General features: G+C 40.2%; 1 protein-coding gene and 1 pseudogene across 2 annotated transcripts in view; one reads left to right on the top strand and one right to left on the bottom strand.

Moving 5' to 3' along the window:
- The window catches only part of LOC111826311 (leukocyte surface antigen CD47-like), a 57,692-nt gene extending 44,964 nt beyond the window's left edge, over positions 1 to 12,728 (top strand). The window contains exon 7 of the mRNA XM_023754960.1: positions 12,514 to 12,728. Coding sequence (XP_023610728.1) covers positions 12,514 to 12,728 — 215 coding nt within the window. The remainder of the gene's footprint in view (positions 1 to 12,513) is intronic.
- Positions 12,055 to 13,169, bottom strand: LOC102438719 (annotated as a pseudogene). Its single transcript, XR_001348498.2, has one exon. The product of XR_001348498.2 is annotated as a translin pseudogene (transcript).
- Positions 13,170 to 14,760: the final 1,591 nt, after the last annotated feature.

Below are 14,760 nucleotides of genomic sequence, written 5' to 3'. Positions count from 1 at the left end.
GGCGGGGCTTGACAAGGGTGGGACCGGCAGGGTTCTGGATCTAGCAATGGGGGGGGGGGGGGCTGGGTCTGGGTCTCGTGTCATTTTGAGGCACACGTGGGTGGGTGGGGACTTGACTCTGGGTCCTGTGGTGCACCCCAGACTCTGACAGGAGGAAGATTTTCATATACATTTTCTAATTTTCTTTCTTCTCTGACACTTCTATTATAGAGAAAGGGCAAATAACAATATTAAAATATTTCCTCTAATTAATCACCTTTTAATGTGCACAAATTTCGTGCACCAGGCCACTAGTATATTATAATTTGGAAAGACTTTTGGTTGGTTCTTACAACTTAGGATCAAGAAAATGTATTTGTAACTAATGAAATACTGAAATGTTTAGAAAATAGACTAGTTTAAAAGAAAATGGCTGTATGTTTTAGAATGCATAAACCTTTTTATGCTATGGAAAAGGAGAATTGGTTGAGGATTGATTTTAATAAATAGAAAAGAATTGTTTTTTTCATGCTTACCCTCTTGGTAAGCATGAATATATATAAACTTAAGATAATAATAATATAATTATCTTAAGTTTTACATGTCTCCTTTTTCCCCAATTGACCTCCCGCCCCCACCATTCCCATCCTGGGCAAGCCCTCACACCCCAGTGTCTGTGTCCATTGGTTATGCTAATATGCATGCATACAAGTCCTTTGGTTGCTCTCTAACCCCAACCGCCACCTCCCCTGCCATTTGTCTCTGGGTCTATTTTTGTTCATCAAATTATGTTGATCATTATATCCCACATATGAATGAGAACATGTGATATTTATTTTTCTCCAACTGGCTTATTTTACTTAGCATAATGCTCTCCAGTTCTATCTGCACTATTGCAAATGGTAAAAGTTCCTTCTCTTTTATAGTACTGTAGTATCCCATAGTGTAGATGTACCACATTTTTTAATCAACTCATCTGCTGATGGGCACTTAGGTTCTTTCCAAGTCTTAGCTATTGTAAATTGTGCTGCTATCAACATAGGGGTACATATATCCTTTCTGATTGGTGTTTCTGGTTTCTTGGGATATAGTCCTAGAATTGGGATTACTGGGTCAAATGGGAGTTCCATTTTTAAATTTTTGAGGAAACTCCATACTGTCTTCCATAGTGGTTGCACCAGTCTGCATTCCCACCAGCAGTGCACGAGGGTTCCTTTTTCTCCACATCCTCATCAGTACTTGTCTTTTTTTTTTTTGTACTTGTCTTTTGTTGATATGATGATGATAGCCATTCTGACAGTTGTGAGATGGTACCTCATTGTTGTTTTGATTTGCATCTCTTGGATGATTAGTGATTTTGAGTATTTTTTCATATGTCTCTCAGCCTTCTGTATGTCCTCTTTAATAAAGTATCTACTTAAGTCCTTTTCCCATTTTTTGATTGGATTGTTTATCTTCCTTTTGTTAAGTTGTATGAGTTCTCCGTAAATTTTGGAGAGTTAACCATCATCTGAAAGAGCATTGGCAAATATGTTCTCCCATGCAGTGGGCTTTCTTGTTGTTTTGTTGATGGTTTCTTTTGCTGTGCAGAAGCTTTTTATTTTGATGTAGTCCCATTTGTTTATTTTCTACTTAGTCCATTGCCCTAGGAGCTGTGTCAGTAAAGATATTGCTATGATGTATGTCTGCTATTTTGCTGCTTATGGAGTCTTGTAGGATATCTATGGTTATATTGTCTTACTTTTAGGTCCTTTAGCCATTTTGAGTTTGGTTTTGTGTATGGTGTAAGTTGGTGATCTAGTTTCATTTTTTTGCATGTATCTGACCAAATTTCCCAGCACCATTTATTGAAGAGACTGTCTTGACTCCATTGTATGCTCCTGCCTTCTTTGCCAAATATTAATTAAGCATAATGGCTTTGGTCAATTTCTGGGTTCTTTGTTCTGTTCCATTGGTTTATATGTCTGTTCTTGTGCCAGTACCAGGCAGTTTTGAGATCCATGGCTTGGTAATGTAGCTTGATATCTGGTATTGTGATTCCTTCAACTTTGGTCTTCTTTCTCAGAATTGCTGCGGCTATTTGTTTTGTTATTTTATTCCAGATGAATTTTTGGAGAGTTTGTTCTAGATCTTTGAAATATACTGTTATTATTTTAATGGGGATTGCATTGAATCTGTAGATTGCTTTGGGTAGTATGGACATTTTAATGATGTTGATTCTACCAATCCATGAACATGGTATATTCTTCCATTTGTTTATGTCTTCCTCTATCTTTTTCCAATGTCTTATAGTTTTCCAAGTACAGATCTTTCATCTCCTTAGTTAAGTTTATTCCTAGATATCTTAATTTTTTTGGTGCAATGGTAAGTGGGGGTTTTTTTTTTTAGTATCACTTTCTCTGATTTCATTATCCTGTATAATAAAAGCCCAGCAACAGAAATGGTGGAACGACCAGAATGACCAGAGACCAGAATACCACAGTCCCTCACTGTGGCTGGTCCTGCACCCAGGGAAAGGTTAGGGGCAATCGTGTAGGCAGGCAGAGTGGTTAGGGGCGATCAGGCAGGCAGATGAGCAGTTAGAAGACAGCAGTCCTGGATTGTGAGAGGTATGTTGGACTGCCAGTTTAGGCCTGACAGTCAGACATATCCCAAAAGGTTTCAGATTGTGAGAGGGTGCAGGCCAGGGGCTGAGGGACCCCCTACCCCCATGCACAAATTTTGTGAACCGTGCCTCTAGTTGGTGTATAAAAAGGCAATAGATTTCTGGGTATTAATTTTGTATCCTGCTACATAGCTGAATTATTTATTAAGTCTAGTAGTTTTTTGATGGAGTCTTTGGGGTTTTCTATGTATAATATCATGTCATCTGTGAATAAGGACAGTTTTACTTCTTCTTTTCCAATTTGGATGGCTTTTATTTCTTCTTCTTGTCTGAGTGCTATGGCTAGCACTTCCAGTACTATGTCAAACAGGAGTTGTGAATGTCTGTCTTCTTCCCGTTCTTAGGAGAAGTGAGTTTAGTTTTTGCCCATTGAGTATGATGTTGGCTGTAGGTTTGTCATATAAGGTTTTTATTATGTTGAGTTATGATCCCTCTATTCCATCTTTGGCTGAGAGATTTTTTCAAGAAAGGGTGTTAGATTTTGTCAAATGCTTTTTCTGCATCAATTGATATGATTATGTGATTTTGTCTCTCAATTTCTTTATGTGATGTATCACATTTAGTGATTTGTGGATATTGTACCATCCTTGCATCCCCACGATAATTTGCACTTGGTCATGGTGTATGATCTTTCTAATTTAATGCTGAATCCGATTTTCTAGAATTTTGTTGAGGATTTTAGCATCTATGTTCATCAAGGATATTGGCCTGTAGTTATCTTTTTTTGTGTGTGATGTCTTTATCTGGTTTTGGAATTAGTATAATGCTGGCTTCATAGAGCTTAGAAGTGTGCCTTCCTCTTGAAATTTTTGGAATAGTTTGAGGAGGATAGGTTTTAGTTCTTCTTTGAATAGTTGGTAGAACTCCCCTGTAAAGCCATCCAGACCAGGGCTTTTGTTTGCTGGAAGATTTTTGATCACTGCTTCAGTTTCCTTGGTGGTATCAGCCTATTCAGGTTTTTTTATTCTTCCTGATTGAGATTTGAGAGCTTGTATTTTTCTAAGAATATGTCCATTTCATCTAGGTTGTCCATTTTGTTGGAATAGAGTTGTTCATAGTATTTTTTCATAATTTGTATTTATGTGGGATCGGGTGTTGCTTCCCCTCTTTCATTTCTGATTTGTTTATTTGGGTCCTCTCTCTTTGCTTCTTGGTGAGCCTGGCTATGTTTATCCTTTCTGAGAACCAGCTCTTGGTTTTGTTTATTTTTATTTTTTGGTGTCCATGTTTTTTATTTCTGCTCTAATCTTTATTATTTCCTTTCTTCTGCTTAGGCTGGGCTTTTCCTGTTGCTCTCTTTCTATCTCTTTAAGTTATAGGGTTAGATAATTTACTACCATTTTTTCTTGTTTTTTGAGGTAGGCCTATAGAGCTATGAACTTCCCTCTCAAGACTGCTTTCACTGTGTCCCATAGATTTTGAATTGTTGTGTTTTCATTGTCATTTGTTGCCATGATGCTTTTTATTACTTCCTTGATCTCTTTGGTAACCCAATCATTGTTTAATAGCATGCTATTTAGCCTCCAAATGTTGGATTTTTTTCATTGTTTTTATTGTAGTTGATTTCTAATTTTATGCCATTGTGATCTGAGAAGATGCTTCATATGATTTCTATTGTCTTGAATTTGAAGAGACTTTGCCTGTGAACCAACACTTGGTCTATCTTTGAAAATGTCCAATGTGCACTTGAGAAGAACATAAAGGGTGTCTCAAAATTCACGCAAGATTTGAATTTTACTCCATTTGTGCCGTGAAGTGTTGCCAACAACAAAAAAAAGATAGCGTGACAGCTGACAGTTCGGGGTTATTAAAAATGGTGTGCTACACAAAAGAACAATGCGTTTTCATTGTTGAGCAATATTTTTAAAATAATGAAGGTTTGGCAGCTACAGTTTACAATTTTCATGCAAAATATGGTCGGAATAGTGATTAAACTTCATCAACTGTGAAGAGATTAATTAAAAAATTTAGGGAGACTGGATCAATTAGTGATCTTAAACACTCTGGCTGTCCTTCAACAAGTCGTTCAACACAAAACATCGAAGCAGTTTGTGAGAGTGTTGCTGAGAGTCCAGGGACATCAATTCAGCACCGTGGTCAAGAATTGGACATTTTGAGAAGCCATTTACCTGATATTCTATTCCATACATAACCCTATACTATATATTTTATGTATCAATAAAAAATTATAATTTTTAATTATAAACCTGTGTTTTCTATCAAAATTACTTCTTGCGTGAATTTTGGGACACCCTTGATATTCTGTGGCTTTGGGGTGAAATGTTCTGAATATGTCAATTAATTCCATCTGATCTAATGAGTCATTTAGGATCCATGTTTCTTTGCTGATTTTTTGTTTAGAGGATTTATCCAAAGGTTTTAATATAGGAGACTATGGCTCTATTGCTGTTGATCTCTTCCTTGATATCTTATAGGAGTTATTTTATGTATTTGGGTGCTCCTGTATTGGGTGCATATATATTTACCAGAGTTATATCTTCTTGTTGAATTGCTCCCTTTAGTATTATGAATTGGCCTTCTTTATCTCTTGTTATGGCCTTCACTTTGAGGTCTAATTTCTCAAATATAAGTATTGCTATGCCAGCTTTTTTTCATTTTCATTCGCCTGAAAAACTTTTTTCCATTCCTTCACCATCAGTCTGTGTGAGTCCTTTGTTGTGAGGTGGGTCTCCTGTAGACAGCAGATATATGGGTCATGTTTTCTTATCCACTCAGCTACCCTATGTCTTTTGCTTGGGGCATTTAATCCATTTACATTTAAAGTTATTATTGATAGGTACTTGTTTGTTGCCATTTTTATTCTTTACGCCCATGTTCTTTCTTTGTTTTCTATTTCTTCTTCTTACAGCAGTTCATTTAGCATTTCTTGCATTGCTGGTTTGGTGGTAATAAACTTTCTTAGTCCTTTTTTGTCTGTGAAGCTACTGACTTCACTCTCAACTTTGATTGATAACCTTGCTGGGGACAGTATTCTTGGATTCAGATCCTTGCTTTGCATGACTTTGTATATTTCACTCCATTACCTTCTGGCTTGATGTGTTTCTGTTGAGAAATCAGTTAACAGTCTGATGGGAGATCCTTTGTAGGTAACTGTCTCTCTCTGGCAGCCTTTAAGATTCTTACTTTGTCATTGGTGTTTGCCAATTTAATTATAATGTGTCTTGGTGTTGGTCTTTTGGGGTTCATCCTTTTTGGGACTCTTTGAACTTCTTGGAGTTGTGTGAGTTTTTTCTTCCCTATATCAGGGAAGTTTTCTGTTATTTCTTCAAACGGTTTTCTATTGCTTGCTCAGTTTCCTCTCCTTCTGGTACCCCTATTATGCAGATATTGTTTTGTTTTGTGTTGTCCAAAGTTCCCTTAGGCTCTCCTCCTGTTTTTTAAGGTTTTTTTCCAGTTGCTGCTCTGATTGGTTATTTTTTCCTACCTTGTCTTCTAGCTCACTGATGCAGTCCTCTGCTTCTTCTAGTCTAGTGTTGATGCTTTCTATTGTGTTCTTTATTGCAGCGATGTCATTCTTCATTTCTTCTTGGTTCTTCTTCATTTCTTCTTGATTCTTAGACATTGAATTTGTCTTCCATTCTTTTCAGCATTCTTTTGACCATTGCTCTGAATTCTTTCCCTGACAAATTGCTTGCCTCCATTTTTTACTTCCTTTTTCAGTGATTCCTCCTTTTCTTTTGTATGGGGGCTGTTCTTTGTCTCCCCATGTTCACTCCTCCCAGGGTGTCTGGTTATGTAGCTCACTCTCTCCTGCGTTGACTCTCTCCAGGTGATCTCTGACTTTTCCATGCACCAATTACCTCACCAGCTGTGTTTAATTTGCCAATTCTGGGTGGATGTTATTCAATTCAGTTGTTTCTTCTATCTTCTCTGTGAGAAGGTGCAGGACCTGATCTCATATTTAGCTGTCACCTTGTCTCCTGCTGGACAAACTTTTCAGGTGCCTGTGGCCAGGGAGCCTGGAGTCTCAGTGTTTGTGGGTTTTCAGCTGAGGCATCTGGTTCCTGGGTGTTCTGGTTGTAGGGTCCCAGAAGGTATCCAAGGTCTCCCTGGTAGAAGGTAATGCTGGGCTTCCAATCACAGCCGCTCTCCCCTCCAAGATGGTGCCATCTCTGTGGCAGAGATGGCTGCTCCAGAAGAGATTTCAGCAGTAGTAGATGCTGCCCGGCCATTGGAGGCTGGTCCACCAGTGCCTGACTGTCCTGTGGAATATAGCTGTCCCTCACTCACAAATACAGACACTCCCCTCATGTACACACACTCTCATTTCGCTGTCTCACTCACTATCATGTAGCCTGCCAGCCCATTGGTCGCCATCTTGAAACTGGTCTAGAAAAGGGTTTTTAATTGGCCATTGTTTGTGTGATAGAGGTCTTTCACAGAGACCTACTTCTCACTTGCTCTTCTTGCAGACTGGACTGATTATAGGCCTTAATGCCCAGATTAAAATTCAAAATCTGTCATTTTTGCTAATTAAGGAGCAGTGTCCTCTGATACTTGACTTTGAAACATTTTTATTGAAAAGCATTACACTGTAATAAAAACATTGTGTTTTAAAATTTAGGCTTTTGTTATTTTTAAAATTAATTGTTACTAAGTGTGGAATCAACTTATTGTTTCTAAATTTTGTATTAATCTGCCAAGTATCAGTTGACAGGCTTTTGTATGTTATTTTTTTAAACTATATTTTTATTTATTTCAGAGAGATGGAGATATCAATGATGAGCAAGAATCATTGATAGACTACCTCCTGGGCCCCCCACTGGGGATTGAGCCTGCAACCTGGTCATGTGCCCTGACCAGGAATCAAACTGTGTCCTGGTTCATAGGTTGAAGCTCAACCACTGAGCCTCAGCAGCCAGACTGTATAAGTTATTTTTAATACATATATAGAGATAGGTGCTTTGAATAGTGAGTGCCTAAAGATGTTACCTACAATCTGGTTTTTATTAGTCTCCCTTAAAAAACTCTTTTTTATGTTATGAAATAAAGCAAACTCTTAAATATTCATAAAAATAATCAAAAATTACAAGTTAATCAAATAAAATATCAGTCTTTCTGCATTGCTTTAGGTGAACTTTGTTTTTCTAAAAATTTATACAAGCCTTGAATTGTTCAATTCTAATACTTTTTCAATTGAACAAATTCAAATAATCAAATAATTTTTCATATGACTTGCACAGTACATTCAAATACATTTTATCTTTATATTTGAACTTCAGCTTTTGCTGACTGATCATGGAGTTCAATTCTGTTAAATATGCTTTGTATCCCTTTAATTAATGCTTACTAAACAACTACGGGTCCGGTGCATGAATTCCTGTACCAGTGGGGCCCCTCCACCTGGCCTGCGGGATCGGGCTGAAACCAGCTCTCTGACATCCCCTGAGGAGTCCCGGATTGGAAGAGGGTGCAGGCCAGGCTGAGGGAACCCATTGGTGCACAATCGGGGCTGGGGAGGGATGCGAGTGGTTGGCCAGCTGGGGAGGAACCTCAGGAGGGCTCCAGGGTGTGTCTGGCCCATCTTGCTCAGTCCCGAATGGCCGGGCCCCAGCAGCAAGCTAACCTACCAGTCAAAGCATCTGCCCCCTGTCAGTGCAGTCATTGAAACTGGTTGACCAGTCAACTGTCTGCCCCCTGGTAGTCAGTGCACATCATAGCAAGTGGTTTTACAGCATCAGTATATTATTAGCATATTGCGCTTTGATTAGTTGAACAGACGACCAGATGATCTGACACTTAGAATATTAGGCTTTTGTTATATAGGATTGAAACAGTCCTTAATTAAAATTTACCTATCTTTATGTGTTTATAAAATCAGAGTGGTTTTGTCACTAAAATTTTCTCAGTTCATGCCTCATAAATTCCTAAAATACAATTAAGGCTTATAAAGCAGAATTGCCTTCATTTGGTAGCTATCAGGAGCATCACATTATGAGTGTTGATACATATTCTATTTTTGTTGAATCTTCTAATCACCATTTGTCTGGTTCTGGAAAATGGAACTTCTGATTATGTTGCTCCCCGTGAATGCCTGAGAACAGTATGTGAGCTACAGGACCCATACAGCATTATGTAGTATTAGGTATCACTCACTGATGGTCAGATCTTTGTTATTTTTTCCCTTCATTATCTGGTTTGCCCTCCCTTTTATTGCCATACTGCCCATGCTTTTCATGTCTAACAAAGAAGGATGTACTGTACAGTTGCCAATAGATCTGGAGATGCTGACTCAAGTGGAAACAGGCATTGTCTAGCTGCCAGCCCCCTTGACCTTGCTCTCCCCCTTTCTCCATTGCCAACATCCCTGAGAAGCCTTTGAAACCATAAAATTACAAATGTACTGTTCTCACATGAAAAATAAAGAGAAATTATGAAAATTCCCTAGGTTATTTGTTATTTATCATACTTAAACATGCCATGTGTAAATTAAGAATTTAACCCATTTTATTGACATGATGAGAATATTCTAAATTAACTTTTCACATCAACCTGCCTGATGCCAGAGTTCAGAGGCACCCCTGCCTTCAGTTGAAGGGTAAGAAGAGCAAAGGTACAAGAACGTTGCTCTGTAGATGCGGCTATAAAGTAGGAAAATGGATGTGTGTTTCTTATAGAGTCTGTGAAGCTGAGTATGTGTAACATTAAGGTTGCAAATTTGAGCATTTGAAACAGGAAGTAAAAATTGTAAATTTTTCCAGAATAACTTTTACTCATTACAGATGCTCTGTTTTGGAAAAGCCTAATGAATGTGTCTCAACTTACATGCAATAAAATCCTCAGATAGTTAAAAAAAATCTAAGTTATCTTTTTAAGATTAAGTTAATGTTCCTCTGAGAAGTTTAACTTGATCATTTACATTATTTCCAAGTTTAAATTTGTGGCCTTACTTGTTACTTTATGGAGTAAGATTTTAACTTTCGTTTTTTTTCTGGTCTTAACTGTGTTGGATATTTTTAATGGGAGCATTTAAATTTTATAAAATGAAATTAGAGGCTGAGAACAATAAAAACATCAGAGCATACAGAAGATTACAATAAACTAAACTCGATCAAGTTAAGCTTATTATTTATATAGGATATTTACATACTTGTTAATTTTTTTAAAGTCATTGCCACCCTATTTTCTATGTCCATAGGTAATGCATATATGCATAAAGACTATAATCATGTTTTGATGCAAATCAACCTACTAGAAGTCAAAAAAATTTTGACCACATATCAGATATATTAGAATGATGAGAATTAGAGATAAAAAAATTTCAGTGATATTGTCTTGTCCATTGTTGAAGAGAGGGGAATCTAGTATCAACAGAAAAAGTATTTCTGAAAATTCACAAACTAGAATTATATTTATGTCATGTGTCAAGTGTTTCAGGGAGAGAAGAACAAATCAAAACATTGCAAGTGAGCTCATATGAAATGCTTAAGGCTTTGTGGTTTTAAAACTATGTAGATGTGGCTGTTGATGCCTTAGGCCCATGATGGCAGCAGATACATTACAGTCATTCTTCTGTTACATAGGTCAGATGCTTATTGGAGAGGATTAACTCAGGCAAAATTAACTTCTGTGCTGTTTGGTTTTATTATATTAGAGGGACCACAGCTGACCTGTGTCCCTTTGAATCACTGTTCTTTATATATCCTTTTTTTTTCAGAATAGGCTCAGCAAATGTGATGTTACTTGTGCCTCAGAATTAGAACTCAGAAACTGTTCTTTATATGTAATTAGGATAGAACAGGAGTGACTTGGCAGTTCTATTTTTTTTCTTTCTCTCTTTTAATCTTTATTGTTGAGATTATTACAGATGTCCCTCTTTCCCCTCCCCACCCCCATAGCCCCCTCCACCCAGTTCCCATCCCGCCCCTGGCCTTTGCCACCCTAATTTCTATGTCCATAGGTAATGCATATATGCATATAAGATCTTTTTTTAATCTCTTCCCACCCACCCCTTCCCTTTAGGCATCATCAGTCTGTTCCATTTTCATGCCTCTGATTCTATTTTATTCACCACTTTATTCTGTTCATTAGATTTCTTGTTCGATTATTTTGATTTTTAGATTCAATTGTTGATAGATATGTATTTGTTGCCATTTTATTGTTCATATTTTGATCTTTTTCTTCTTCTCCCTATTCTTAAAGAATACCCTTCAACATTTCATGTAATACTGGTTTGGTGGCAATGAATTCCTTTAGCTTTTTCTTGTCTGTGAAGCTCTTTATCTGACCTTCAATTCTAAATGACTAGGGGCCCAGTGCATGAATTCTTGCACCTTGAAAGGAACTGTGGGCCATGAGGCTGCAGTGGACATAATGGCAGGTCTAGGCCCATCCTCCACGCCCCTGCCTGGCCCCTCCTACCATGGCCCCTAGTCCCATCTCTGCCAGCAGTCCCGTTCCTGCCACTGCCTCTCCCATGCGATGATGGTGTGGGCCGAGTGGGGCCGGCGCTGTCAGGAGGTGCAAGCAGCGGCTTCTGCCCCAATGGCCCCTCAGGAGTTGGGGGAGGTAGAGAAGCCCTGAAGGGCGATTGGGGCTGGCAGCCACTGCTTGCACCCATTGATGGTGCTGAGCAATTGGGGCTGGCACCTGGCACCAGCAGCAGGTGTTAGTGGGGCCAGCTCCAGCAGCAGTTGTGAGTGCTAGGTGGGACCTTGGCTCATGGAAGCAAAGAATTTTCAGTAACCACCAGAGGCTTGCCCCGACAACAGCAACTGGTGCCCGCCTTGGTCTGGCGCCCCTGCTCACCTGCTCCAACGTCCGTTGCAGCCGACACCCACCATGTTCGACACTTTGCCGCCTGCTGCCAATGCCTGCCATGTTCCACATGTGCTCCCTTGTGGTCAGCTCACATCATAGTGACCTGTTGTTCAGTTGTTCCACTGTTCAGTCTCTTTGCATAATAGAGTTTTATATATATAGATAGCTTTGTTGGGTACAGTAATCTTGATTGTAGGTCCTTGCTATTCATCACTTTGAATATTTCTTGCCACTCCCTTCTGGCCTGCATAGTTTCCATTGAGAAATCAGCTAACAGTTATATGGTCCTCCTTTGTAAGTAACTAACTACTTTTCTCTTGCTGCTTTTAAGATTCTCTTTGTCTTTAGCCCTTGGCATTTTAATAATGATGTGTCTTGATGTGATCCTCTTTGGGTTCCTTTTTTGGGGGGTTCTTTGCTTCCTGGACTTGTAAGTCTTTTTTTTTCACCAGGGAGGGGAAGTTTTCTGTCATTATTTCTCTAAAGAGGCTTTCAATATCTTGCACTCTCTCTTCTTCTGGCACCCCGATAATGAGGATCTTGTTATGCTTTAAGTTGTCCCAGAGGCTCCTTACATTATCTTCATATTTTTGGATTCTTATTTCTTTTTGCTCTTCTTCAAATAAGTGTCCTTTGGTTAGCAATCATCCTTTTTAATTATCTGTTTGCATACCTGTGTATGGGGGCTACTTTGGATATAGAAAATACCGAGGATCACAAGACAATAAACTTCTCAATCAGGACATCAACAGCATCAGGGTAAGCAGGAAATAAACTTTACCAAGAGACTGACATTTGTACTTTTGACAGAACTGAATTACAGAGCAAATTCACTAAAACAACAACAACAAAAAAAACCCTGTCCTTGTAAAGGCTAATCTTTAACCCCCAAAGAAGTGTTCCGATTCTGATACACATACCACACAACTGGCTAAGAAAATAACTCGCGGTGCTTAGCGACAGGGCACCGTAACTACAGTGAGAGGCCCTGCGCTCAGCCTCGCTGGCAACCACTGAGGTCAGCAAGGCCAGGCCCGAGGAGAGTCTCCTATTTCTCCACACAAGCTGCTGCTGTCTCCTTATTGAAGCCTCGGATGGAGAGATCATAGACTACCTCCTCCACTCTCTTCACGTCGTACTTCAAGCCATGGTAGCGCTTCCTCAGGGAGTCGTTTTTCAGGTTGAGGAGGCTGAACCCGGAATCCAGCTCATTGATGAAGGTGGAGATGTGAAGGGGCCGGGAGTAGTCTCCAGCAGTCACACTGTTGACAGACAGCCTCGACAGTTCACTAGCAAGAATTAGAACTCCTGAGAGATAATCTTCTACATCCAGATGAAATCCTTTCTCCCGATCTGGCTCAGTGCCAAGAATTTCTGTGACTGCTTCTCAAGTCACTAGTGTTTCTGATTCCAAGTACACAACAAAGGCCGCCAGGAAGACCAGCCGCTGCAACACAAACCTCCAGTGCTCATGAAATTTATAATACTGTTCAGCAGGGAACTTGGTCTTCAAAGACATTAGATGTGTTTTCACGGTACCAAAATGTTCTCGAGCTTTCAAACACCTCTTTGGAATGTCCTGAAACCCAGCACCTTGATGGACCCCTTGCAGTAGAGTTAAAATCTCCCGGGCTGTTTGTTCTAAACTCTGCACTACTTTTCGGATTTCCTCCCGGATGTCCTGCTCGGCAGCCAGAAAGCCCTGCAGCTCCACGAAGATCTCGCTCACAGACATGGCGCCGGCTTCATATTTCAAGTAAATGATTTGATTCTCAGGATCCTCTAGTCTACTGCTGAATCCCTGTATATTATTCTTTATTTCAGTCAGTGTATGCTTAATTTCTGACTGGTCCTTTTCCATTTATTTATTTATTTATTTATTTATTTCTCACTAACATCCTTGAAAGCCTCACTAAGTCCCTTGGAGGTTTCTAGAAGATTCTTGAGTAACCTTATAACCATGGCTTTGAACTGTATATCCAGTAGTTTGCTTTCTTCCATTTATTTCATTTGTGACCTATTTCTTTGTCTCTGTCTCTGCATTTTGGCTGCTTCCCTGTGTTTGTTTCTATGTATTGGGTATAGCTGCTATGTCTTCTTGAGTAGGTAGAGTGGCCTTGTGTAGAAGGTGTTCTATAGGACCCAATGGCTCAGCCTCCCCAGTCACCTGAGCTGGGAATTCTAGGTGCATCCCTTTGTGGGCCGTGTGCACAATCTTGTGCACACAGCCCAGTCTTGTTGTAGTTGAGACTTGATTGTTGTTGGTGTCCCTGGGATGAATTGACCTCCAGGCCAATTGGCTATGAGGACCAGCTGCCACTACAGTGGGAGAGCTGCTATGCAGGAAACACCCCTATGAGCAGGACTTGCTTTAGTAGGGCTTTGGTGCTCACTGAGTCTGCCCTTGAGTGTGTCACTTATGGATGTGTAGAGTTGGAATCTGGTATGGTCTGACACTGACCACTGTGTAAACTGGCCCTTGGGTCTCCAGGGAGGTGCAAAGGGGCCATCCATCGGGAGCTACAGAGAGATCTGCAGATTCCTCCTCTTTGTATCAGGTTTGAAAGTACCCAGACGAGGTACACCTATGAAGCAAGGCAGGCTGGTGCTGGTGTTGGGTCTTGGCCCTTTTATTGATAGGTTTGTGGCCCCCTGACACAGCTGCAGATTGTTTGAGAGATTTTAACCTGAGAAAGGATAGGCCATTTATATGCAAAAGCCACTGCACATAGTTTGGCTGGGATTGTAAATTGGATGAGGCAGGATCTCAAGGAATCCCCAGTGCAGAACAAACAGAAATGGCTGCCAGTCAGCCTCATGACTGGGGAGTTCCCAGCTCAGGAACAATGACCCCTGCAAGCACCTCTGTCTGGGAGAAAGCTGCTCCCAAGTTCCTGCCCTGATGCCAGACAATCCATTTACTCCTCATATGTATCTGTGTCCCCCAGAGCCTTGCCCTAGTGCTGGAGTTCAGAGAAGTGGGACCTTGTATGATCAGTTCCTGTGCTGGCCTTTTAAGAGGAACAGCTTGGTCTCCAGCAGCCTCTGTGTCACTGGGCCCCAATCTGCACTGGTTTTTACAGCCTGTAGTCACAGGGACTTTTCTTCCCAGCTCTGAGACCCTGAGCCAGGCATTTGTGTGGTGCTGGGACCCCTTGCTCCTCATAGGTGGCCTTACAGAGATGATCTCTCTCCTGATTAAGAAAACGGCACAGGTGGGTGCCAGACTAGCATGTTCTGTGCCTCTGCACCTCCTTCCAGTCTCCATGCGCTTTCTTATTCACTTCTCTAGTTGTAGGACTTCCATTTGGCCAGCTTTCTGGTGGTTCTGGATG

The sequence above is a fragment of the Myotis lucifugus genome, unplaced genomic scaffold, assembly GCF_000147115.1.
Source record: "Myotis lucifugus unplaced genomic scaffold, Myoluc2.0 scaffold_67, whole genome shotgun sequence".
Taxonomy (NCBI): Eukaryota; Metazoa; Chordata; class Mammalia; order Chiroptera; family Vespertilionidae; genus Myotis; species Myotis lucifugus.
Note: the sequence above shows the minus strand (reverse complement) of the source record. Positions and strands in the feature narration are given on the sequence as shown.